Source organism: Bos indicus, chromosome 13, assembly GCF_029378745.1.
Source record: "Bos indicus isolate NIAB-ARS_2022 breed Sahiwal x Tharparkar chromosome 13, NIAB-ARS_B.indTharparkar_mat_pri_1.0, whole genome shotgun sequence".
NCBI classification, from domain to species: domain Eukaryota; kingdom Metazoa; phylum Chordata; class Mammalia; order Artiodactyla; family Bovidae; genus Bos; species Bos indicus.
In genome coordinates, this window is record NC_091772.1 from 57955095 (window position 1) to 57980007 (window position 24913).

At 45.7% G+C, this 24913-nt stretch overlaps 1 protein-coding gene across 2 annotated transcripts in view; it reads right to left on the bottom strand.

Moving 5' to 3' along the window:
- Nucleotides 1–458: 458 nt before the first annotated feature.
- VAPB (VAMP associated protein B and C) overlaps nt 459–24913 on the bottom strand; it is a 52923-nt gene continuing 28468 nt past the window's right edge. For both annotated transcript variants that reach the window (XM_019972131.2, XM_019972130.2), the window contains exons 3-6: nt 15577–15680; nt 11719–11799; nt 9717–9893; nt 459–7388 (exon numbers count right to left, since the gene is read on the bottom strand). In XM_019972131.2, the coding sequence (XP_019827690.1) occupies nt 7230–7388; nt 9717–9893; nt 11719–11799; nt 15577–15680 (521 nt within the window). In that variant the 3' untranslated portion in view covers nt 459–7229. The remainder of the gene's footprint in view (nt 7389–9716; nt 9894–11718; nt 11800–15576; nt 15681–24913) is intronic.

A 24913-nucleotide genomic window follows, 5' to 3' on the forward strand; every position in this document is an offset into this window, starting at 1 on the left:
AGTACTGGAGTTTCAGTACTTTTGAAACTTTGCATGTGTAACTTCCTCCAGAGGTCAAATGTTCTCATTAATGTTTTAACATGAAAACACTGGAAGATGGAGACTATCTGCCACCACTTAAAAGACCAACGCCACCCCAGTGTGCAGGCTTGGAGGAAGTTTACACCGGTGAGTAATCAATAAGTCAACAACAAACTCCTCCCCTGACAGGGAAACACAGGGCTGCAGGCCTGGTCACCATGCTGAAGCTCTCTGGGCAAAAAGTTTCCTCAGCAGCAAAATGATAAGTTTGACCTAAGTTGTTCTGTAAGGCTGTTTTCGGGCACAAAATATCTGATTGTTCATTTAAACCAATTTTGTGTTCCCAAGGAACAGTAAGAAAGCTAGTGATGGGCTCTAGTATCTGGTCTAAATGCTCTTAGGCCATCCATTCCAAATAATTTTACACTGAAGCATCCTTCAAATACATTCAGAGCACAGAATTTATTGAACATAACACGGAGACGGCTAGTACGGAAAGTTCACGCCTCGGCAGGGCAGGTTTCATCAGGCTGACATGGAACATGTGAGAACATGCTATGAATGGCTCCTTTGATCTGGACACTAAGGAAACCCACCCCCTTCCCTTTGGGAGGTGGAAAATCAGCCACGAAACCATGCATTTATTACATATCAGATAACCAACACATACCATGGTAAAGAGTCCTCTCCTACACCAACTTTTTAAATGCATTCCACGTCAAAACGGGTCATACAACTTAAAATACATAAGAACGATGAAAATGAAAGCATTCTAAGACATGTCTTAGAATACTCAATCCCCAAAATGTTAACATATATCGAAGTCAGGATAAAAACCCTCATCACAAACTGCAGAGATCTTTTTTTTCAAGACAGGGAGATGTAAGCTATGGAAAGAACAGCATGTGTTACTGAAACTACTTATTTTCACAAAGAGAGAGGAGGTGAAGAGAACATTTAAATAAAAATAGATCATTTTGAGTTTCTTATAAGAAGTTCCAAATGGCAGGAGCTTATAAATTGTGTTTTTATAAGGAAACGCTAGTAAGAGAAATGAGAACCAAATGCATTTTGCGTGTTTCTCTCTACGTAGAAGAGTGAGTCAGTTCACTGAGGCTGCTTACGAATGAAAAACACAAAACGACAATCATCCCTGTTGAGTAGTTTCTCAGCATCTCACTCAGGCTCTGACACTGAGAAGGTAAACTGACCGATGTTTGCTGAGTGAGGGCTGGTGAAGAGCAAGCGGCGGTTCTTGTGCACATGGTGTCAGTGGGACAGACAATAAACTCTGACCTTTGAATCCAAAGAAAATTATCAATGGAAAAAAAGAGATATTTTTAAATGAATGCTGCACTAGAGGCTCACAGATGAATTTAGTTTACTTCTAAAATACAAAGGAAAGATGGCAATGCAGGCACCCAGTTCATAAAAAGAACCAGACCTTTCTGTATTACGTGGAAAAATGTCGAGTCGATGTGGGAAACACACACGCTAATTTATTATCTTAAATCACAAAAACTATGCATTCTTGTTAGCACTAAGCCTTAATGAAATCGTGTGAAGATATCTGATTTGTCTCCCTTAGTCGGCAGTTGCTGAAGGGCAATGAACAGATAATGTAACCTTTTCTGTTCTGGCCAGACTTGTTGGGCGTCAGTCAAACAAAACCCTCAGGGGCTACAGCCGCACCTGCGGAAGCCAGGGCCAAGCTCCCTTGGCTCAGGACACAGAGGTGGGCAGGACAGGAAGCCAGCACCTGTCCTGCCCCCGCATCCCTGAGCCCGAGGATTAAACACACATCCACCCTGCAGTTTGACAGAGTAACTGTAACAGGGCATTGTCACAGGATCAATGTTTTCTGGTTTAAAAATAAACATCAGTATTTATTCAGCAGCAGCAGACTATTCATATTACCCCACCATACTGTTTTATTCAACTGACATCTTTTAATCAAAGCAATCCATATCATGGCAACATTCCCAGGTATCATAATTGCAAGTATTTATGGCAAGTTAGATGATAATAGCTTTATTTCTGTTGCTAGTTCTTTCTTTCTTCCCTCCCGATTGGGTTTTCTAATGAGTTATTTCCATTAAGAACACCTAAAATCATTATAGTCATTGAGACAACTGCTCACCCACCTCTACCAGCTTCACTTTTAACTATTACACACAACTGTTTATGTGTGTTCATGTCTTCTAAGTTTTCCAAAATACCTCTGTAATGACAATAAAAGTGAAATCTTTGCTTTTCATGGTGGGGTTACAGTGAACAGAGGGAGGTCGGGTCTGCCGACTTGGGGGTGGGGGACCTTGTGCACCCTGACGTTCCTGGAGGCCGAGTTTCATGTGCACCAGGTATGCGGCTGACGAAGATTCAGACGCAGGAGGAAGCGGGTTAGTGAATTTATCTTGCTGGGGGTGCACTTCCACAGCCTCCCTGGCCTGCCTGTCAGCTGAGGCGCTTTAGTGGGGTCTGCTGTGGCGGCCCCCCTTCGGTGATTTCCCGGAGGGGTCTGGGACCAGCGGCTGTGCGGCTGTAATCCCCAGCAGGCCCCTTCTGTGATGCTGGTTTTTAATGCTGGTTTTTGCTTCACGTTTCACTTACAAGTTATGTAAAGCCTCCACGGAAAGCCTCATCATCACCTTGTGAGACAGACTAGTCATTTTCTTTCTCAAGCCCCCAAATTCATTCCCCAGGAGCGTCACACAGCAATCTTCAGGCAATGAGAAAATGGAAAATGCATGTATCTTCACTGTCTGAAGTGTGTTTAGTTTCCAAAAGAAAAATAAAGAAGCATCTGAATGAGAGTCGTGACTCCGTCTGCTTTGTATGTAAAACCAACTACAGAAGGGATGAAGGCAAACACAGACAAGGTGCCTGAAGGGCCCGTGTTGCTGAGATGGGCCCCCGCTAATTCACCGAGGCCTTTCTTACGGCCCCTCTGAGGGGTTTTTGAAGCTGAAACAGCGTCTTAGAGACTTAGGCCCTCGCAGGAGGCTTCCCAGAGACTAACTTTGTTCCAAACTAGAGGTTCTAAGAAGTTGTTCCATTTAACCTCCTGGAGGCTTCACTTCCTCTTGGGCAAAACAGAACCCTTGCTCCCCAATGTATCCCAGTTATCATAAGGATTGAGTCAATGAAGCAGCAGAGAGGAAATGCTCTGCGCGGGGTGGCGAGGGCATCCTCACAGCAGCGACTTTCTTTGCAAGGTTACCATCAGAGAAGCTCTGAAGAAGGCTTTTAAAAAACAAGAATATTCTCCAAATCCAACTAGGCTGGGAACTCTGAGGGACCCCACTTCTCATGGGGCACAGGGGGTCCCGAGTGCCCTTTCTGGTCTTGTGGGACCTGCGCGCCCAGCTGGAGTCATCAGTCCAACAGTGTGGCGGACCTCCTGAACACAACCCATTCCTGCTCACATCTCAGCACCAGCGACTGCCACCCAAGGTTCACTGTGCAAGGTCTCCAGAGAGGGAACTCTGGTGAGTGAATGAATTACTTAGGGCTCCTCCTGCTCCAGCCCCACAGCCTCAACAGGAAGGGGCCATGAGACAAGCTGCTCCCGCCCCAGGCCCCAGCGAGACGCATGTCAGTGAACTGCCATCACCCACAGGGGGTGCAGTGGCCTCTCCACCTGCCAATGCGGATGTTACTCAAGTGTTCAAGGTGACTTTCAAGTCCACATCCACCTCTCTCAGTATTTTTTTACCAACAATTTCACAAACAAACTGTAAACAAAAACTTGTAAATGAGCCAGTTCTTTAGAAAAGGAACTGAAAATGATAAACGGCATTCTATATTGGCGTGGATCCTGAGTTTGCAAATATATTTTTGTGTGCAAAAAAAAACAGACACCATTTGAAAAATGTTAAGCTACTTACATATGGTATATATGCTACACACACACAGCCTGTTTGCAAATTAATTTGAAAGGCTATTTAGCTGTGAGCTATCACTGCATTCAGTTATATCTGACTCAACACAGCCTGCAAGTCCAATAGCGATACTTTCCAATAGCAATTCTTTTCCTGGGATTCGTTTGAAAGCATTTAGGTTTTCACGGATCACTGGAGGTTCTTCATTTTTTCCCCCTTCTGTGTTATATAGGTATAAGCTGTCTCTCTAGGCATAAACTGTCCACTGGTAAAAATCAATTTTGATTTTATCAGTATTTATTACCGCTGGTGCCAGCAGTTTAGAAGACTAGAGAGAAGGAAAACATGCAAACTAGGAGGAGAAAAAAAAAAATTAAAGCCAGGTCCTCATGCCTACAAACAACACAGCCTGCTGATCTTTAAGAGGTATTCCCTATGGTGCCAAGGGAGCCTAAATTATCAATTATCAATCAATAAAAATTTATAGGACTCTGTTACTGCTTATAATCTTTTGTTATCTGTGAGCTCGGGGGTGGGTATTTCTAAACCAGGGAGGGCACTGCCCTCACAGGTGCTATAAGCAGTAACTAGGGCTGCAGGCACTGGAGCAGCCTGACCATGCCCGCCCAGCCTCCCTTCCCAGCCGACACTCCAACCAGCTTCAACCTAGCTTGTTCCAAGCCAGTTTATTCCAATGACTTGACTCTCACCAGCTCAGGACAGAATAGTCTACGGGCAGGACCACCATCTACCTGCCTCACTCTCAATTTCCAGGAAAGACACCCAAAATCTGCACACTCTTCCAGGCTCAAGATCTTGAGTGTCCCTGGCTCTTAAAATAATGAACCAGAGCGGTAGCTGACCAGGGTCACTGACATGAGGTCTGGTCTTCCCATCACTACCTTCTCTCCCTGGTGGGGGTTCCCTTCTTCCACTCAATCAGAAAGTTCAACAAACTAACAGGTGTTCACCAAGTCCTAACCCCTAAAACGGCCAAGAGGTTTAATAAGATGACTAGTTAGAAGAGACAACCTTGGATTTTAAATTTTGATTTTAGGTCACACACACACAAATAGCCCACATCCTCTGAGACGCGGATTTCCTTTTTCTAGATGTACACAAAATACTAAGTCATTTTCAAATACCTGAAACACAGGTGCCCCAAACACTCTTTTTGAGAACTTAAGACACTTGATACAGGCACCAGCAAATTTGTCTCATGGGCCAGATCCCAGCAGCTGTTCTTGTGAATAAAGTTTTATTGGCACACACGGCAACCTCCTTGAAGGAAAAGTCTTCCGACTCCTGACCGAAGGAAATGGGACTGCACTACAGCCACAGGCACTATTTGTGCGTGCTCAGGCACATCCAACTCTTTGAGACCCCATGGACTGTAGCCAGCCAGGCTCCTCTGTCCATGGGATTCTCCAGGCAAGAAACTGGAGTGGGTAGCCATTTCCTCCTGCAGGGGATCTCCCTGACCCAAGGACTGAACCTGCATCTCTGGCGGCTCCTGCACTGGCAGGCAGGCTCTTTACCGCTGAGACACCTGGGAAGTCCCAGGCATGATGTGAGGCCCTCCGAAGCACTGCCCTTTCAAGGCCAGGAGTTGCAGCAGATTTATCACACAAAGATTAACCTGCTGCAACTGCTACACTTAACAGAAGCTGGCAGAACGCACACACTTCCCTGCTCAGTCTTCTCACCCCTTTTCTTAAGTATCTGGATCCACACGGAATGGACACTGGAGACTAACTTATAACTGCTGGCAGGGATTCCACAGCTTCATGCAATGGGTCTGTGGTTGGGAACTAGGTCTGTTCAATGTTTACCAAGAGTGCTCAGCATGTAAACATACGTATTTCTCATCCATAGGGTCATTTTTCTTTTTAGATAGGGGTCATTTTTAAATCAACCTTCCAATGACAAAATAATAATGATAAAAATAGTACCCCCAACCCACTTAGCAAAAGTGACAAAATGACAAAAGATCTCTTAATTTGGGGGCTTTATTTTTTTTTTTTCTTTTTAAGATGCTACATAGTCAAACAGAATTGGATTGGTCTTTTACGGCATAAAATTAATTCACAGTCAAGCTCTCCATCACTACTTGACGGCTCATCCAAAGTTCCTCTCGAAGCCCCTCCCGCACCACCCCCCACGCCCCGGCCCCGCCTAGCTGGCTCCCTCTCCCCGGCCCCTCTGCTGCCTGCCTCTCTCGCCCTGATTCCAAGTCAGGGCTGCCTGGGAAGGTCAGGACCACACTGGGGCATGGGTGCTGAAGTGTGGGTGGTGGTGAGAAGCAGAGAAAGACAGCACAGGGACCGGCTACCCTTTCCCCTAGACAGTGACCTCGAGCTGACTGCCGCTACTGAGAGTCCTCTCCCCACGGTGCCTATTACTTATCTACACAGAAAACATTTCCTGGCAGTTGTTCTCCAACGTTCCCACAAGCACACCTCTGTGTGTGTGCGCACGCGTGCATGCGTGCACATGCGCGCACACAGCCCTGAACCTTCGGCAGCAACGCCAGCTTCACTCCATGGTGTTAGGTAGCACAGGTGGGTTTTAGGCCACAGAATTAATTATAATCTTGTGACAGAAGACATGAGATGAAATACATTATATAAGTTAAATATGCATTAAACATCTCTGAATAATAATTCAATCTCACTACATGAACCAATAGTTAGCTAGCTTGGTCCCTTGAAGAGAACAGCATTCAATGACTTTGACTTCCAGAGCGTCGGGTCAATCAGCAACACACACTCCCCACTGCTGATGAGCACAGCCGATGCTGCCACAGCGCCGTTCTTGGTGCCTTCAGGCCCTGTTCATCAGTCCCCAGGAACTGATGGCCGGGGTGGGCATGGAGAGGCTGCCCACAGTGAGTGAGTGGCACGGGGAAGGACATCGACAGGGTGGGCTCCAGCTTCCCAGAGGCCAGCACCAACAGACAGGGAAGAGTGTCATGTTTGCAGAGAGGAAATCCAGCAACGTGGACCAAGGCTATGGACGCTTAAAATGACATTTACAACATGCCATTACCATTTAATCATGGTTTCCCTTGTCATTAATAAGGTTCACTCTTTGCCCCAATCATTTACTATGCATTTTAAACTTTCTAAAAGATTGTTATATTATGTTCTATTTGTGTGTGTGTGTGCATGTGTGCACGCGGGCGCACACAAGCGGGGAGGGGTAATTTAAAGGCAAGACCTGTGAGATGTCATCATACATTAATTTCTCTTTACACATGGTTATGATAAATTTAAATCCCACACTATGGCGGACCCATCAATCCAATCCCCGGCTCGCATGCTGCCTCTACAAGGCGATCTTCCCTATGATCACGCCAACGATGAAGAAGAGGACGACAAGCGCCAGCAGCCGGGTGCTCAGGCCCTCCTCCTTCCCAGCCATGGCTGACGCGGGAGCGGGGCTGTTGCTCTGTGCTGTCTTCCTCATCCGAAGGCCGTCTTCCTCCTGCGGAGCAAAGACACATTTCAAAGACAGTCCAAGGCACCAGAAGCGGAAGGCAGCTGTACAGCTTAGCAGAGGTTTGGTGGGGGCTGGGGAGGGGGTGGGCAGGGAGTTACGCCCAGACTCCATCACACGATATGGTCCCCACCTCCTCATTTTGCAAATGGAGAAACAGCCTACAGAGAAGAGACTGGCTTGAGGTCCCTCTTCCTCCATGCATCCACCACAGTCTGCTGGTCCCTTTGTCTAAGGCAGGGCACTAATGTGGTTCTCTGAGATTTATAGAAAAAAGTTCTTCACAGAAAAGAATCCCAAGAAATGACCAAGTAGGGGACCTGGATGCTTTTAAATGTAGAGCTCCATGGTTGATACTTGGTGAGTTACATGGAGACTGCTGGACTGAAAATGGGATGTCTGTAATATCAAAGTATAACTGAACTGCATAACACATCTCAAATATTTTCTATTTAATGCATGGAATTTCTACCAAAGAAGAAACAATCTTTTTCCTACATATGAAGATAACTTGGCCACATTTTCCCCACCTACACAGACCTGTGAGAATTGACACTTTTCCTTTCTTCACAATCCCAAATAGGGCACACATCAAGGCCTTCCTGTTCTAATTACCCTCAATCCATCCCTGACACCCTCCACAACAGCTGCACTTTCTTTTCTTCTCCTTCAGTTCGTTCACACTCATCAAGTGTCTGATAGATCTGACGACAAGAGACAGCCAGCCCCTTGAGCCCACCTCCCATGACACTCAAGGCCACGTCTGTGGGATTATCAGTATCTGTGGCTGTGTCTTCCTGGCTACTCTGGGGCTTATCTTAAGGGCAGGGACCACCCATGTCTGTATCCCACAGTGCTGGGCACACAGGAGGGTCTTAGGAAATGTATGGCCAAATCAAAGTATGAAAGAACACAAAACAAGAAATCCTTGTTTTGCAAGATGAAGAATCTTCTAATGTCAAGACTGGTCTGATAATATTTTAAAGACACTTTGCTCGTGGGGTATGGCCAATATTGCTGTGTGCTGATAAATGACTGGTGCTATTCGATTAACTTAAAAAAAAGGGGGGGGCACAGCAAAATACAGCATTTATTTTATTGGGTTTATATAGAAGCTATTTCCACCTATTTATCACTTTAAATGGCACAGAAGAGAAATACATTCAAGAAGAAGCTTTAGGCGTATCTTAGACTTTTAGCCAAAAGTAGAGTGTCAGCTTCATAATTTACTCCATACTAACAGCAGTCACTGAATGAGGCAAATCATGATTACTGCAGAGAAAGACGAGGATGCCACTTCCTAAACCCTGCTGGCCCCGCTGTGTCTCCTCCCTCATCAGAGTAAGAGAAGGAAGAGTCACCTGCAGTGAATTTATGGTGTGTACCTGGTGCTATGCAGTCAGAGTGACAATCTATGGTAGCTGGGGACATGATCAAGATGAAAAGAACAGATCGGCCTCAAGACTTAAGCTGCAACAAAAGATCCTACAATCAGATGTTCAGAAACGCTCTCTTTAATCCTGTGTATGAAAGGCATACTTTCAACACTGGAAGGGGCCTTAACAGGGTTTTGCAAACACAGGCCAGAAGCCGCTGTGACGGACTACGTTACACAGAGTGTCCAAGTCTGGCTGGCCACTTCCACACTACCGCAGGCCTCCAAAGCCAAGAGTAGCACACCTGCCTCGCTCCAGCACCAGTGCAACCTCACCCCCCAACGCCAGGGCCACCCTGCAAAGCCAGGGCCACTCGCCAGGTCTAGGGCCACAAGCTGGAGCCCCTGGTTCTCTGTAATCTCCCCCATGGATGTGACAGCACCCCAGCTCCAGTCTCCTGACCATACTGATAGAGGATGAGACCCTACTGCTGATCTATTTAGGATACTAAAAAATCAGAATGATGATTGCCTTGAAACAGAATACAGATCAGTCTTTACACTCTTCGAAAAGATTCTCATCCAATGGGGATGGAACAGGGGCTTGAAAATGTGAATTCAAGATAACCATTGTTGTTTTTTTAATTTCACTTTACACTAATGGATTTCTTGTTTGTCTGCTGTCTTTTTATGAGGGGACAAGAGTTTAAATAGTTGAAAAACTACTGCTCCAGGGACAATGGTTCTTAATTTGGGATGCATGTGGGCGTGTGTCCAAGGATTGTTTTGAGAACCTTAGGAAAGGTACAGAAACTTCAGCCTGGAGGAAAAACATGCAAATACAAGACAACTCCACAAATTCGGTGTTCAACCTCCTCACCCAAGACCACAGTAGCAAGCCCCCATTCCCTGGAGATGATCAGGAAATAAACTGCCATTACCTTGAACTGCTTGTTCTCCTCCCGAAGCCTCTGGACTTCGCTCTGCAGCCTCTTACACTCTTCCATCACCTTCTTAACTTCAGTGTCATCCAAGGAGGAACTCAGAGCTTTAGACACCGTTGGTGTTTCTGTCTTTGATGCAGTTGTGGGTATAATTTTATTTATTTCTACATCATGCTGTTCAGAAATAAATGAAAGCCCAAGTGTCACCAACCACGTATTAAAGGACTTCTTCATGCAAAGTAAAGTAGTTCTCAGCAGACACCACCCAAGGCAGCGTTTCATCCAAACTGTACAATGTCACATTTACTTTTAAAACGGATCACTTTATCACGTAGTATCTTCATAATCTAAAACTGGGCTCCAGAAATTATAGATGAGGGCAAATATTGAAGTCTGGCTGAGACTAATACTTCAAAGAAAGAGAAAAGGGCCCGTGCGCACTGCACTATCAAATTCCTGCCATGAAAAATCAGCAGAGCATAGCTGTGCAAGCTCAGGAATCATCAACCACAAATTACCGTCACTACAAAGACACAAACATCCCCCAGACTGGCTGGGCGGGAGCAGAAGGCCAGAGGGGACGTGACCCAGAGGGTGATCTGTCTCCTGAACTTAGACAACTGCAGAGATGGGATGAAAGTGCAACAAATTCAGTGTCTACGGTATTTCAACCTGGGGAGGCAATGTGTTCCTCACTTACCCAGCCACGACTGTGCTGTGACCCCCTCTGGAGACCCACTGGGGATGAGTGAGTACGTGGGGGCAGGGGAAGCACGGAAGCCCTCGGGGGTCCATGCGGCAAACGGAGAACAGCGAGCTCTACCCTTAGTCTCCCAGGGGAGAGGAGTGAGGCCCTGGCAGGCAAGACCTCAACACACAGAGCTAACCTCCAAGTGCACAGCTGGGGCCAGAATACAGTCCTCAACTATACATAACTGGCAGAACACGCTGTGGCAAGAGGGAAGGGAAAAAGGAAAGACGACCACCACTCTTTCAAAGAAATGGGATAGTGATGGTGGTCAATTAGTGAGCCAGAAAAAAATGCTAAGTAGTTTTGACACAAAGCATCAGCATTCCTGGAGATCGTTATGGATAACGTTGAGAGCTTGAACATTTCTATTCCCACCACCAGCTATTAACAGCCAGGGTGGTTTAATATTCTGCATGGGTTTTAAACTGTGTTAACACAGTTTAAGTTTTCTGACTAGGGTGAAGGGAGGTCCATGCCAACCAGGCTCATGCTTTGGTTTCACACAAAGAAAAGTGAGCCGGCAGCTGGGAGGGAGTCACTTCTTACCCTCAGTGCTCAGGCAGCATAGGGGGTGATTCTCAACGAGAACTGACTCTGCCTCAGGAAGGGCGTACCAGGCGACATGCAGAGACGCTTCAGGTTGCCACGACCAGGGACGCTACTGGGGTGAGGTCAAGGGTGCCGCAGCACACCCTGCAAGGCACAGGACAGTCCCACAGCGAAGGGCTCCTGGCCCGAAAGCCGGCAGGGCTGAGGGTGAGAAACCCTCATCTAAAAGCACATTTTGACTGAAGAGAATCTGGGGTTCAAGAGGTAGACAGTTGGTGCTCAGTGCAGACCGGGAAGCCTGCAGACAGCACTGAACAGGAGGAGCTGCGCGCTCACCACCACCTGTCCATCAAGCACCAGGATAAATGGCAAATTATTCCGTTTTTGTCTTTCCCACTGTTAAATATTACAGCAACCTAGAGCTTTGCCCAAGTCAAAGAAGCTCTTCGGACTTTATGACATTTCAACAGGTTCTGCTTTTCAAAGGCAAAAAAATGTTTCAATGAGTTCTTTCTGTGAATCTTCCAAAGGCAGATTTCACAAAGGCCCACTTATTTGTTGACTTCAGCTTATTTTTCTCTTCATACATCAGAAGAAGGAAAATAATTTGCCAACTTAAATCTTGGTTTTGCAGGAGATGGTATGCAAATAAGTATCAGCTTGCAACATTCAATTATTGTTAACTATAAACATACTTACTGGTTTATCATTTTCTGCTGGCAATTCAAACACACATCTAAGTTTTGAATCCATAAGGTCTTCCGGTTTTGCCTCCTTCCACTAAAACAATTTAAATTCAATAATCAGGATATTATAAAGCTGCTAGAAGAATGATTTTCTTCTTATAACTGACAATTTCAGAAAAATACGCTTAATGAGAAAGCCCTGATGTACATCAAATAAAGAACTTAAGTCTGCTGAGATTTCAATATTTTTAACGTGACAAGATTAAATACACCAGCTCCCCTGAATATTGATTATTCTTCACCAGCCCCAGTAATGCTGCCTGACTCCTCTGTGTCCACCAACGCTCCTTGTCGCCAGGCTGTGAAAAGCACACAGGACAGAGAAGACCACCACTGGACCCAGAGGAATCTTCTAGCCTGCATCTGGATGGCCTAAGGACATCTGGGCTCTCCTTAAGAAAATACAACTTACTTTGCAGGGCATGTCTTTCTAAGCGGAAGCCCATACTACTTGGAGGTGCTTTTAGAACACTGCCAACTACCAGCAGGGCATGGGAATGGGAAGGCCACACTCTCTGTGACCCCTACTGTCTGGGCTGACCACCACTCCCTCAGCCTGCTGGTAGGAACATGTTCCTGATTAAATCCATGTTCTGGGAGGAGGCACTCCTGGCTTACTGCTCCTCGTTTTGGCAGAGGAGAACAGGAATCCCAGATGTCCTGAGAATTATAGAGTAAACCAACATAGCAAGAAGGTGATACAGCAAAAGGAACGAATTCCCCCACCCTGACCCCAGAACCATGCAGGAGGCAGAGAGAGCAACAGGTACCAAAAGTCAAAAATGGGAAATAATCTCTGTGTCAAGCAAAACAGGAACGCCAAAGTAAGCCATGGTGGGCACAGTCATGGAACAGCATGCCATTCAAGGGATACCGAAGAGTGTTTAATTACATGGGGAAAATTCACAGGATATAAATGAAGAAACCGCAAGGTTTTAAGTCTGCTCCTCTGCGCGCGCACACACGTGCGCACAGATACATGCGTGTGTGTGTGCGTGTGGTAAGACCGCTTCTCTGCACACGCGCACACACACGTGTGCACAGATACATGCGCGTGTGTGTGCATACGGTAAGACCGCTCCTCTGCGCGCGCGCACACACGTGTGCACAGATACATGCGCATGTGTGTGCGTACCGTAAGACCGCTCCTCTGCATGCACACACACACGTGCGCACAGATACATGCGCGTGTGTGCACGTACCGTAAGACCGCTCCTCTGCACGCACACACACGTGCGTACAGATACATGCGCGTGTGTGCGTGTACCGTAAGACCTTCAGGCAAGGGTCATCTCAGTGTGCTGGAAGTCGCCGCGTGAAAGCCTGCTGGCAGGCAGGCAGTCCAGTGATCTTCGAGGGTCTGACTGCTCTGCGTATCACAGACCACCCCTTACCCACCGGGGCAGACGTGCTCTGCACTGGACAGAGGTGGCAGTCACCACCCTAACCACATAATCAGACCTGGTGTCACCAAAGGAGGGACATGATGCACAAAGGACACTGCCTTGCAAAAAACCAAAAATACCGAACCTGAATTTAGTCATGAGGGAATCATTTGATAAATCCAGAATGTGGGACATTCTACAAGGCACTTGGTCTGGACTGTAAACAGGATGAGTGTGCACTAGTAGAACACCAACGAAAGGCCATCTCTTGAACTGGGAAATGCTAATATGGGCTTCTCTCTTAAACACATTATTGAATTAATGTTAAGCCTCTTAGCCACGAGTGACAGGCTACTCAACAGAACTGAGTCTATGAAAGAGCCTGCCCTTGTTACAATGCATTCAGGGATGGTGAAGTTTCATGAACAGTGCATCTTACAGTTAGGAAACTCAGCAAAAAACAAAGTTTAGGACAGAGAAGAAGCAAACGTGGCAAATTGTTAAAAGGTGATCTTAGTAAAGGTTAGAAGAATAGGCACTACTGTTTTTTCAACTTTCAGTACATCAAAAATATGAAGAATAATATTTTAAAGTAAAGAAAAAGCACCAGGCTCTCACTAACGGTGGTTGGGTCTAGTATGAACAAACTACAGGTCACATAGTTTTATTTTTGCTTGTTTGTATGTATCCCAGATTTCCAACAAAGTACATCTCATTTTTTAATTGTTATGAACATTATCACGAAAGAAAGTAAAATTCACTTTTACTGTACACTGAGGCCTGGCCTGTAGCAGCACTCAGGTAAGACAGCTGCCAGACACTGCCTCGCGCTCTACATACAGCACATTTAGTCCCACGACAGCCCTGGGAACTAGGTTTTTTCCCCCATTTTACACATGACCAAACCCTCAAGAAAGTTAATGAAAACTGCCCAAGGCCACAATGTTAGTAAAAGGCAGAGTCAGCTTCACACTCAAGACACCCAAGGCCATGCTCTTTCACCAAGCCATGCAGCGAAGCCAAACAGAACATATTCTTGGAGAGTCCACGTGGTGCATTTGCCATACATTTTTTTGATCACACAAGGTAACTTGAAGTGACACACCATGTTCCAGGAAGTGAAAGCAGTGAATGTATCCATAATTATTTCTATGAGAAGGAATGTTAACACAAAGCCTATGATCGCTGGTCTCTGTGAAACCTCAAATGTCTCATTTATCCCTCACTTCCTGCCCAGGAGTTACACGGAGTTAAGCATGAAGGTGGTCAGCTATGCTTTTATAAAACTGAAAGAAATGGCTGTGTGGTCACACAGGGGCCTGAAGGTAGGATGTGCATGAAACAGTACTTCAAATAAAACTTTGAAAGAAAAAAAATAACATAGTGTGAATCCTAGCTAACTCGAATTTGTAGGCATTCCTTGGACAACACCAGTCTCTAAGTTTCACTTGATGATCTGGAAAGTGGTGAAAATGTTGAGGCAGTCCTGCCCTTCTTTTCCAAACTGTGAGGACTAGACAGTCTGCCCTCCCTGGGCTGTGGATATTAGGGGTCTATCAGTATACTGAGACTCTCACAGCACCAGGATGCCTGCTGATTGATTCACGCGTGTAAAAAGCTGGGGGTAGAACTGCCATTATAATCATCTTCTAGAAAAATCAATACAGGGGACTGGCTGTGGGGCTCTGTCCCCATGGCGACCAAAGTCCGTGGACGCTCAAGTCCTTCATAGAAGATGCTGCCGCTGCCAGCACTTCACACCCACAGAGCAGAACCCAGAGCAATGGAGGCCCAACTATAAGGTATCAACTACTTATTTTATGAAAATGAAGTCAACTTATTTTTACCAAAATGAAAAGATGGAGTTGAACACATATTTAAGGGGAGGAGGGTGGAAAAATTGAAGGAATCTGGGGGCGGGGCCGGGGGGGGGGGCAGGGATACAACAATAAAAACACAAAGAATGGCACTTACTAGAACCAAGCAGGGCGAAAAAAGCCTAAAGGATTGAAGGATATTTAGTATTCAACTCTCCCGCATCCCTCTAGATTCTGGGGGATCGGGAGGAAGAGGCAGAAAGCGTTTTCTAGAATAAAAATTGCCCTTATCTGTAGGGGGAGGGAAGGGGGTGAAGGTAGAGAACCCTTAGACCATTCAAGACACAACCCACCAGAACAAGGAACTGCTGAAGGAAACCAGAAGAGTCAGATACCAGAAAAGTCAGAAGAGTGTTCTAAAAGTTACATAAAATGTTAAAATCAAAGTTCTAGAAACCCATAAAGGCAGTCAAAGTACAAACCTCCTGAAAAGCACCATTCCCCTTTAAAAACAATTTTGACATATTTTGAAATGCATGCACCCACAATTCTGCACCTATTTTTTTTTTTTTAATTACTGGAGAAAAAAAAAAAGCATTCAGTACTTACTACTGCTTCCATATCAGAAGTGTCAGTTGGAGCAAACATAGACTGAACCATAAACTTGTGTTTACTTTTCTCATTGGGATCATAATCGAAAGGCTGTAACATCACTGAGAAAGAAAATATTTCATTAGGAGGGTCAGAGCTTGGTTACCGGCAACCATTTGTTACATTAATACTTGCACTTTGGTGGTAAAGCAGTTCACCAGGACGTTCTTCTCTGAGCCTCATGAAGCCCCTGGTGAAGTGAGCACTTCGAGATGAGCAGCCTCTTCCCCACCCTTCGGGTCTCAGACCTCAGGTCAGGGACATGAAGGGACCTGCCCGAGGTCAAACAGCAGGCAGTGGCAGAGCCGGGACCGGGGCTTAGGACCCAGGTCTTCAGACTCGCAGCCCCTGATCTGCCACCATGGCACACCTGACCCAACAACTGCCACAGGCCTTGCATCCAGGTCAACCAGATACAGACATCTGTACCTGTTCTGCTCAGGAAAGCACCCGCCAACGATCTCCTCAAGAACTAAGGACGGTCCACATCTGAGGAGCAGTTCAGGCATCTCTCTGTGCTATTCTCCATGTCAAGATCGTCATGGTCACACTTCAGATACAATTTTGCCAAGGATGTTAGATAATTTTTACAACCCACACCCTCACAGCATGGAGAAGACCCCATCAGCTTTCACAACCTTTCTCCCAAGAACCTAGAGGACTCTCCCTTGCAGGCTCCCTGGACCGAGCACATCCACAGACTGAGGGGCTGTCCTATTCTGGCCAGCCTCCCCAGGACCTGCCACCCTACCCCACTGAATGACGGCTGCTTTACAACATGAGGTTTCCTACAAGGCTTTGAGAAACCACACATCTAGTTGAGCTCCCTGAAACCTAACTTGCTCACACGCAGGGAAAGCCTGCTGTAGCCCTGATGAGTGACGAGCTCCCCAGGACCGAGCGTCCCCCTGGGGCCAGAAGCTGGGCTCTGCCCTTCAGCTTTACCATCACTTCAGTTAATCCTTCAGAGGCAGGGAGTGTTGCAGAAGGTATTGTGATGCTTACTTGCAGATGGAAAAACTGAAGCACAGAAAGATTAGCCCAATACCATGATGGAGCGGTCTGACTGGAGGGCCAACGTTCAGGGCCACAAGAGGGCTGGATCTCTGTGCTGGCCACTCACCAGTGTTTTCCTGCCTTTGAACTCACTGAGAACTTCCTGGGTTCTTAAAGCCTCACAGTCATCCACCCCTGCAGCAAACAACCAGCCCTGCCCTAAGCCTGGCTTATAAAGGAATTTGGGACCCGACAAAGTGAGGGACCTGCTCAAGGTCACCACTCTGGGAAGCAGCAAAACATGCTGTTCAGCAACCCTTTTGCCACACTGGATTCTCTGACACAGGTGGGGTCACATCCCCAGATCCCCCATCACGGATCTTACACGTGACGAGGAGGAGGAACACAAACATCCCTCTCTGTCTTGGAGGTGCATGGGTCCTTTCTCTCTTGGGGACAGAGAAAGTTTATCAATAAAATACATTCAATCTGAGGATCTGATATTCAAAGTGAAACCATCAGCAGAGAGAACAAAAGGTCATTTAAAACAGGCACAGGGCCACTCCACTTGAAATTTTATTCTTGCAGATGTAAAGGCATGGCTCTATCCTGGAGAAGCAGTCCTTGCTGGTGGCCTGGGACCTGGAATGGAGACAAGTCTGCTGCTTGCATCACTGAGCTAGCAGGAGCTCTCCCAGAGCATCGCTACACACTGGGGCTTGACATTTAACCCCAGGGACAAATGGCCGGAATAGGAGGTCAACACCACAGACTTTTATTCTGAAAGCTGAATTTCCACTGCATTTTTTCCACCTCTAAGATTGCAGTAAAGATGTATGTGATAAAGAAGCCACTATCTTCACATGCACTGTGATCCTGCCTGGACAGGGAATGTCAGCTTTACTGGAGTTGGGTCACGGTCTTCCAACTACTATCAGATTAATGTTCATTTAAAAAAATTGAAGTGAATTAGGTTTTGAGAATTTCAGATCTCACCTAGCTGTGACAAAATCATGCTCTAGAATTTCTTTAGAATGGGAAAGAACTTAGTCTTAGACTGCATTTAGATTTCAGTAGGGCACAGGTCTAGCAGAAACACTGTCTCATCCTTGAGACTCTGCTTTCCCAGCTGTGAATGGCTTCCAGTCCTCCACTATGGAGGCCTCTAAGGCTGAGCCAGGATTATCTGTAAAGATGCCCAGAAGATGAGAGCCATCAGAAGACACTGCTAATTCTCAGAGAAGTTGGCTCTTTAGCTTCAACAACACTGGGTCACACACAAAGAACAGCAGCATCCAGAGACCCTAAGAGCTGTTTCCTCCCACTCTTTTCCCCTTTCCTCCAGGAGGTGCAAGCCAGAAAGAAGGGCATGTGGGCTGCAGGCCCATCCTACGGTACACTGACCCTTCCTTTCCATCTCTCCATCTTGCACCATGCTCCTGTCCCCAGTGCCTTCACAATGTCCCAAGAGCAAAAGGAAAATAACTGTTACTGGCACCTAGTATGGACCAGGCACCAAAGAAGGCATATTTTCCTTAGTTCTCCCATCAGTCTTCACAACAACCATAAAGATGGTCATGTCTTCCTTTTCTAGGTGAGAAGACAAGGCTTAGAAGGGCTAAGCAGTCTTGCTTGGGCCACATGGCCAGTATCAACTGATGGACCAGAACTCCACACTGGTTCTGTGTCCACAGTCTGACTTCCACGGCACAGGTTCTCAAAGCATTACTCGCAGACCCTGAGACATCTCCACCCCCACGTCAGGTGGTCCATAAAGTCAAAGCTGGTCCTGATGATACCAAGACATTACATGTCTTTTCCACTGCACTGCTACCCCCAGTAACGGTGGGCACAAAAGCAACAGTGGGGGAATCTGCTGGTGCCTAAGTGTGGACACCAGACGGCAGGCACTGCCACTCATGTGCAGTGTGTTTAAAAGGCCATCTCACTTAAGAATATCCTCGATGAAGCAATAAACATCACTCACTTCACTAAATCCCAACCTTGGACCGCGCATCTTGGCACTCTGCTCTATGAAAACACACATCAAGCATCTCTGCTGCCCTGGGCAAAGCACTTGTGTAACCACCCCGGGTTATGAGCTAAACTGGACACTTTCGCATGGAACCACTGACAGAAAACTATGGGCATTCACACCGGGTATATGGCAGATATTTTCCTAAAAATGAATGAAGTGAACCGGTCACTGTAGGGAAAACAACTTGTAGCTCTTGTTGGTGATAAAATCCAGGCTTTCAAAAAACCTTAGAATCTTGGGAAACCTCTCTTGGCCACCAAGAGCTTCAGTTTCCCCAAGGAGATCAGAAAGGAGAGTAACAAATGTACGTTTTTGATGCTGGATAATGAAATCTGTCGACAGCTGGAAGGTCTGTGTAGCTCAGCTGGCATAATACTACCAAAGCCACCAAGTGCAAGGGAAACCAAAGCATCTTGGTGAAACAAAGTTCAAACGGTTTACTGGGACGGGGTCAGAGTCTACACTGTGCTGACGAACGTGAAGAAAAGTGCTGCTCGACAAGTTCTGGCACAGCATCAAAGAAGAACACCTACAATTACAATACATATCGTGGTAAAGGTGAAGATCCAATACACATCGTATTACCACTGATATGTATTGTAATTGTAGGTATTTTACTTCATATACATTGTAATTGTATTTGTAATTGTATTGTATTGTATTGTACAATTGTACTGTAATTGTAGGTATTTTACTTCATATACATTCACCGAAACACCCTGTAACAGAACGAAATGCAAAAGCAACTGAGAGAATCCAGAAATTAAGGAAATATGCAAAACCTATCAAATAATGCCATAATTTTTTGAAAAGTTATCTTTCACTAAAAAATGTGTGAATTGTATTTATTAAAATTGTTATGAAAGAATTAATACTTTTTAAATTTCTCAGTTTAATTTGCAATACAACAAATATTGATACAACCCACAAACCGAAAAAAAAAAAAAAAAGCTTTTTTGGTCTTTAATTTCTAAGCATATACAAAAGGGGCCCTGAGACCAAAAGGTCTGAGTACCATTACTCTACATCAGGGTGCCTTGCAGGCCCCTCCAGGAGGGAAATTATCTGGTTGCTAATTCAAGTGAAGGCACTGGTGGCTTCCTACAGTCCCCTCTTGGGAGAATGTGCCATTTAAAAGAGAAAGCAGTTCACACAAACCAAGTTTCCGCCCCACGTGCACACGGCTGCACACACACCTGTCCCTGAGAGGAGGAGACTGGGGCGTCCCATGCTCGGCTAACCAAACCACCTTGCTGCAGCGTGCTCCCCTCTGCAGGTGTCGCCGTCTGATACCCCTGCCACCCTCAGAACTCACAGATGTCATCAGCCCACCTCCAGGCCTAGAGTGCATTGCCCGCCAAGTTGCCATGTGCAGAGTTAGAAGGACCTCACGAAGACAGAACTTACACAAAGACCTCCGAGCTCATGAGAACACAAGCACACAAAGAAGTGGGTACTGGTGGCAACTAGCCCACCTTACAGGAGCACTGGAGACAGCAGAGGGGGCGGTCACATACCCTCTGTAAAAGGCACGGACTCAAAACATGGAAGCACAGACGCCCAGCTCACCCTAAGGCTGGCGAGGAGAAAACTTCCAACTGAGTGAAAACGATGACCACCGGTGAATTTCAGGAAGCTCAGGGTGTGAGATGGGTGCTTGGCCCCTCCCTCTCTGCAGCGACGCTCCCTCCGCCTAGAGCAGCAGGTGGAAAACAAGATGTTTGCCACCCACCAGCTCTCCTTTTCTGTGGGCTCCCCAATCAGCGATCAAGAGTGAGGAGGTCAGGTGGCACCCAGACTTCCTGAAACTTCATGAAGGCTCCTGGGCTTCAGCATCTGCATCGTGCTGCCCCCAACTCATGCCCAAAAGCCTGTATTTCTCAGCCGCTATCATCTCATGTCAAGTTCAATTTGCTAGACCCTACTAGCTGGGACTTTACGAGAACATGACAGAATAAACGTTAATCGTTTGTTCTCGCAGCTCCATACATGCAAATTGTGACAGAAATTATGTACTTTTTTCCATGACAGGCTATAAAAGAGCTTCCCATTAACTTAATTTATTTCACTTGAATTCCAGAGACACTGATGATAAAACCCTCTTAAATGAACCATCTATCCTACTTTTTAAAATGTATCGCTGATACTACATTAAAAAGAGGCCCGTTACCAGGAGACGGCCTGGAGACCAGGTCACCACTCACCAGCATTAATGCTTTGTGATACACTGTCAGCTGAATGCAGGTTGCAAAAGTGGGATCCTGTTAGGAAAGGGCCTTCACAGTCATAAAACACTGGATCAATAAGATCGGACTTTCTTCAGAAGACATGCAGAATATACACTACTTAACACACACAAGCGCACACACCTCGGAGAAATGACTTCATTAAATGCTGCATAAAAGCTTATGAGAACCGGGGCAAGTCACAGATCACTTTCATCTGCATTATAACGGCAACAGAGCACATGAACAAAAGCTTAACAAGGCACCCTGGCAACTGCTTTATTATTATTTTTTAATCTCAGAATTTTATCTTTAACATGCCTCTCTCCTGTTTACATGACCACCATCTCAGTGCAGGCCTCCTCCAACATCCAGGTTTCTCCTCCCAGATCTCCCACCTCCTCCCAGTTTCTCTCAGAGCCCCTGTAACCCACATATTCCATCTCCCCCAAGTACCCGGCTCACCAGCTTGATAGTCCTCAAACGAAAAAAAACTATTTCCCAAGTAAAAGACAATCAATCCATGTCCACAGTCTCGTTCTCTCAGTTTCCTGATATGATCCAACAATTGTTCACGCTGCTGGTCCAACAGGTGTGCACAGGGCGCCGGCCACGCCCACACCCCCAGGTGTTCTCCACGGCGCCTCTGACCCCGTTGGCCTTAGTCGGCTGGCACATCCCTCGTGGTCCACCTGCCCTACTCGCATCTCAGTATGCCATACCTTCTTGGGCTTTCTCTGACTCTGAACCTTCTACTAGTCTGACTGTCACGAGGGGGTCTCCAACTTCAGCTTGCAGCAGACCTACCTGGAGTGTGTGTTAGAACACAGGTGGCAGGGTCCCACCTCCAGCTTCTGATTGCACAGGTCTGGGGTGGGGTGACGGGTTCCCAGCTGCTGCTGCTGGTGGTCCAGGACCCACGCCCGGAGAAGGTGGGCTGAAAGCACCCCTGAAGGCCGTCTCACCCTCTCGTCCTTACTGGACTTACTGTCAGCGGACACCACCCATACAGAGCTCTCCCACAGGCTCCCCTTTCCCACACTCACTCTTCATCTCCTGGTTTAAGACAATGGTTTCTAAACTTTTTTTTTTTTTTGGAGGCCACAATTTGCTGTTTTTTTTTTTTATTTTTGGCCTCAGGATGCGGGATCTTAGTTCCCTGACCAGGGATTGAACCCACATCCCCTGCAGTGGTAGGGCAGAGTCTTAACCACTAGACCACCAGGGAAGTCCCGGTTTCTAAACTTGTTATCACCACTGTCCTCTCACTATCTCTTCGCTTTTATGCCTCTGTCAAACTGTCGTCTACCAAACTGCATTTACAACGTCATAATGAAGTCACTGCTCCACTTTTTTGGAAACTGATCAGAGACAAACCAGAACTCTGTCAACAGCTTATAATAACCAGTGTTACCGCAATGAGGTGACAGAATTCTAGCCTAAAGCAAAGGAATCAGACATTTTAGTTAGACTAGGTGCCCTTATCAGGAATAAATTTATCATTTCCTTCAGGATGCTCAAAATGTTGAAAACAAGACTAATTTCCTGGACTTCTGCCTATTCAGGGACCCATGGATGGAACTATGAGTCTAGTGGGTAATTAATCTTATCTACTTATAAATTAGTTGACACGGAATTGTCTTTGCGTTCTCTAAAGGATCTTCCGGTTCAGTATAGATCATTTTAGATAACAAACTCTTCAGAGTCTGATTAACTTATCTGTGCAGTGTTTACAGTACAAATGTACCCCAATACTGCTGGAAATGAGGTGCATCATATACACGCCTAAGAACATGGCTCACTCACTCCCTTTCATAAATATCTTTTAAAATGCACATCTATTTTCAAAATTCCAACGCACTTTCCTATCTCCATTAATGCTTTCTAATGGAATCCCACATAGCCTTTCCTGAGTACTCTGATGTTCTGATTATCAACTCACATTACATCTGTCTTAATCTGAACCACATGCCAGGGCCACTGTGCAGGAAGAAAGGTTTGTCCTGAGGCTGGGGTTAATTTCAGACCCCTGTTATCTCTCCCATACTTGTCCTCTGGAGTGTTCCTGTCCAGGCCTTCACTGTGGCCACCTCTCACAGCTCTTCCCTTTCATTCTGTGATGGGCTGGACATCAGAATAGGTTAACAGAGAGTCTAAAGTAAGGGTATAAACAGTAGAGTTAAGGTTAGAAGCCCAGGTGTATCAATGTGCAGGGAGCTGCCATCAATGACAGGAACATGACTTTTGGCTGCTCCCAAGTTGGGCTTGGTTTCTGCTCCTTGGCCACACTGTAAGAGCTGACATTACTTTGTCTAAGTGAGGTGGACTGAATGTACTTGGATAAACCCTCTTGACCATCATCTTTTAAAATGGAAAGAATAAGTAAACTGTGTTAAACTCACAAAAAGTGAAACATGGGGTTCTTCTTAAGAAACTTAAAAATTATAGTAAACTTTTAAAGAAACCATTAAAAGCACGATTAAGCTAAATTTTTATTGGTAATCTACTCCCCCCTCTTTTTAAAAAAACCAGAATCTCAACTGGGGAAAAAGATTAAAGACATCTTGTAAGTACGACTCTGAGTTGTTCTTATCTGAGAGTAATAACCCTGATTCATGAAAACCATCTATAACAAGGTTTCGCTTATCAGAGACTTCCAAAGCAGATGATCACACGAACAATGATGCTGTTAAGATGCCTGAACCCCCCAAATACAGCTCCTGCTATCAGCACTTGACAGACGGATGCCTGACTTCCTTCTCTAAGGGCAGTGGGCTTAGACTCTGGTGCTAATCACCTAAAAGCTGCCACCCAAGGTTGGCTGGTCCACGGCAAGCGGGCCGCTCCACTAAACTGAGTCAGCAAAATCTTAGGAGGATTAATTATCAATTGTGATCCTACCCAATTACATTAATTGACCAGTGATTCCATCCAAGAAGAGCTGCTGATATTCATTCTCTGTCCTCTGGATTTTACTGGAAGAACTCTGTGCTTTAAATGTGATTGAAGTAAGTGCTGAAAAGGGCTATATGTCAGGAATGAACATTGTTCCTGAATTCTTTGAATTTAAAATACAGATTCAGACACCAGAAGACTTGTGTCTGTTTGTCTTCAATCCACTTTTGATTCCCAGGGTACACTTAGTAAAGTGTATCTGTACCTAAATACTGGTATCTTTACCGACTCTTTCCAAGGCCCACCCCGCCAAACAGATATTTTGCATTTTTAATTTGCTTGGTACATAGGCAACCAATGTGCATAATTGAACTGCAAATGGAAGCGCGCTTGCTACTTTAGTGAAATTAGAATTCAGTGAAGGTGATAAAAATATTAAACTTAATATCATATTACAGGAAGTGTAAGTATTTTTGATGGCCCATAATTTTACCACTTCACCTGCTGTATCTGCTGGCAAACATGGTTTGGAATATTAATGGAAAACTCCCTCGTTATTAAACTACAGTATTAAAAAAAAACCCTACAACCACTAACAGCTTACCACAAAGACACTTTCAGAAATTATCTACCTTAAAAATATTTCCCCACCAGACAGTTCAGAAAACAGATTTAATTTTGTAAAGCTAGAACAAATGGAGAGACCCCCCACTGCTTCAAACAATTCATTAATTCAAAAAGTTCTATTTTCCTTGCATTTAAAATCTCTGGGGGAAAAAATCCAATCTCCTCTTCTCCAATCTCCATTTAAGTGTGCCTATTTTGCTGAGGTCCAGATTTGAATAATTCAAAACTATCTCTAGTAGATGGTGTGTGTCAAGGAGCAAGGGGCCAAAACCATGGCATTCTGGGCCAATTAATGCAAACACAAAGCACCCAGCACCCTCCCACCCACTGCACTGCCTCATCCAGCAGACAAGACCCTGATGGGGCAATCAGAAAGAGAAGAAAGGAGGACCCACCCTCATCTAAAGGGCAAAGAGAAGGACTCACTCAGAGACTCGGGTGACTAGACCCCACAACAGCCCGCTGGGAAGTCCATAAGTTTCCAGCTATGGCACTTAAAGCTCAGTTCATACCA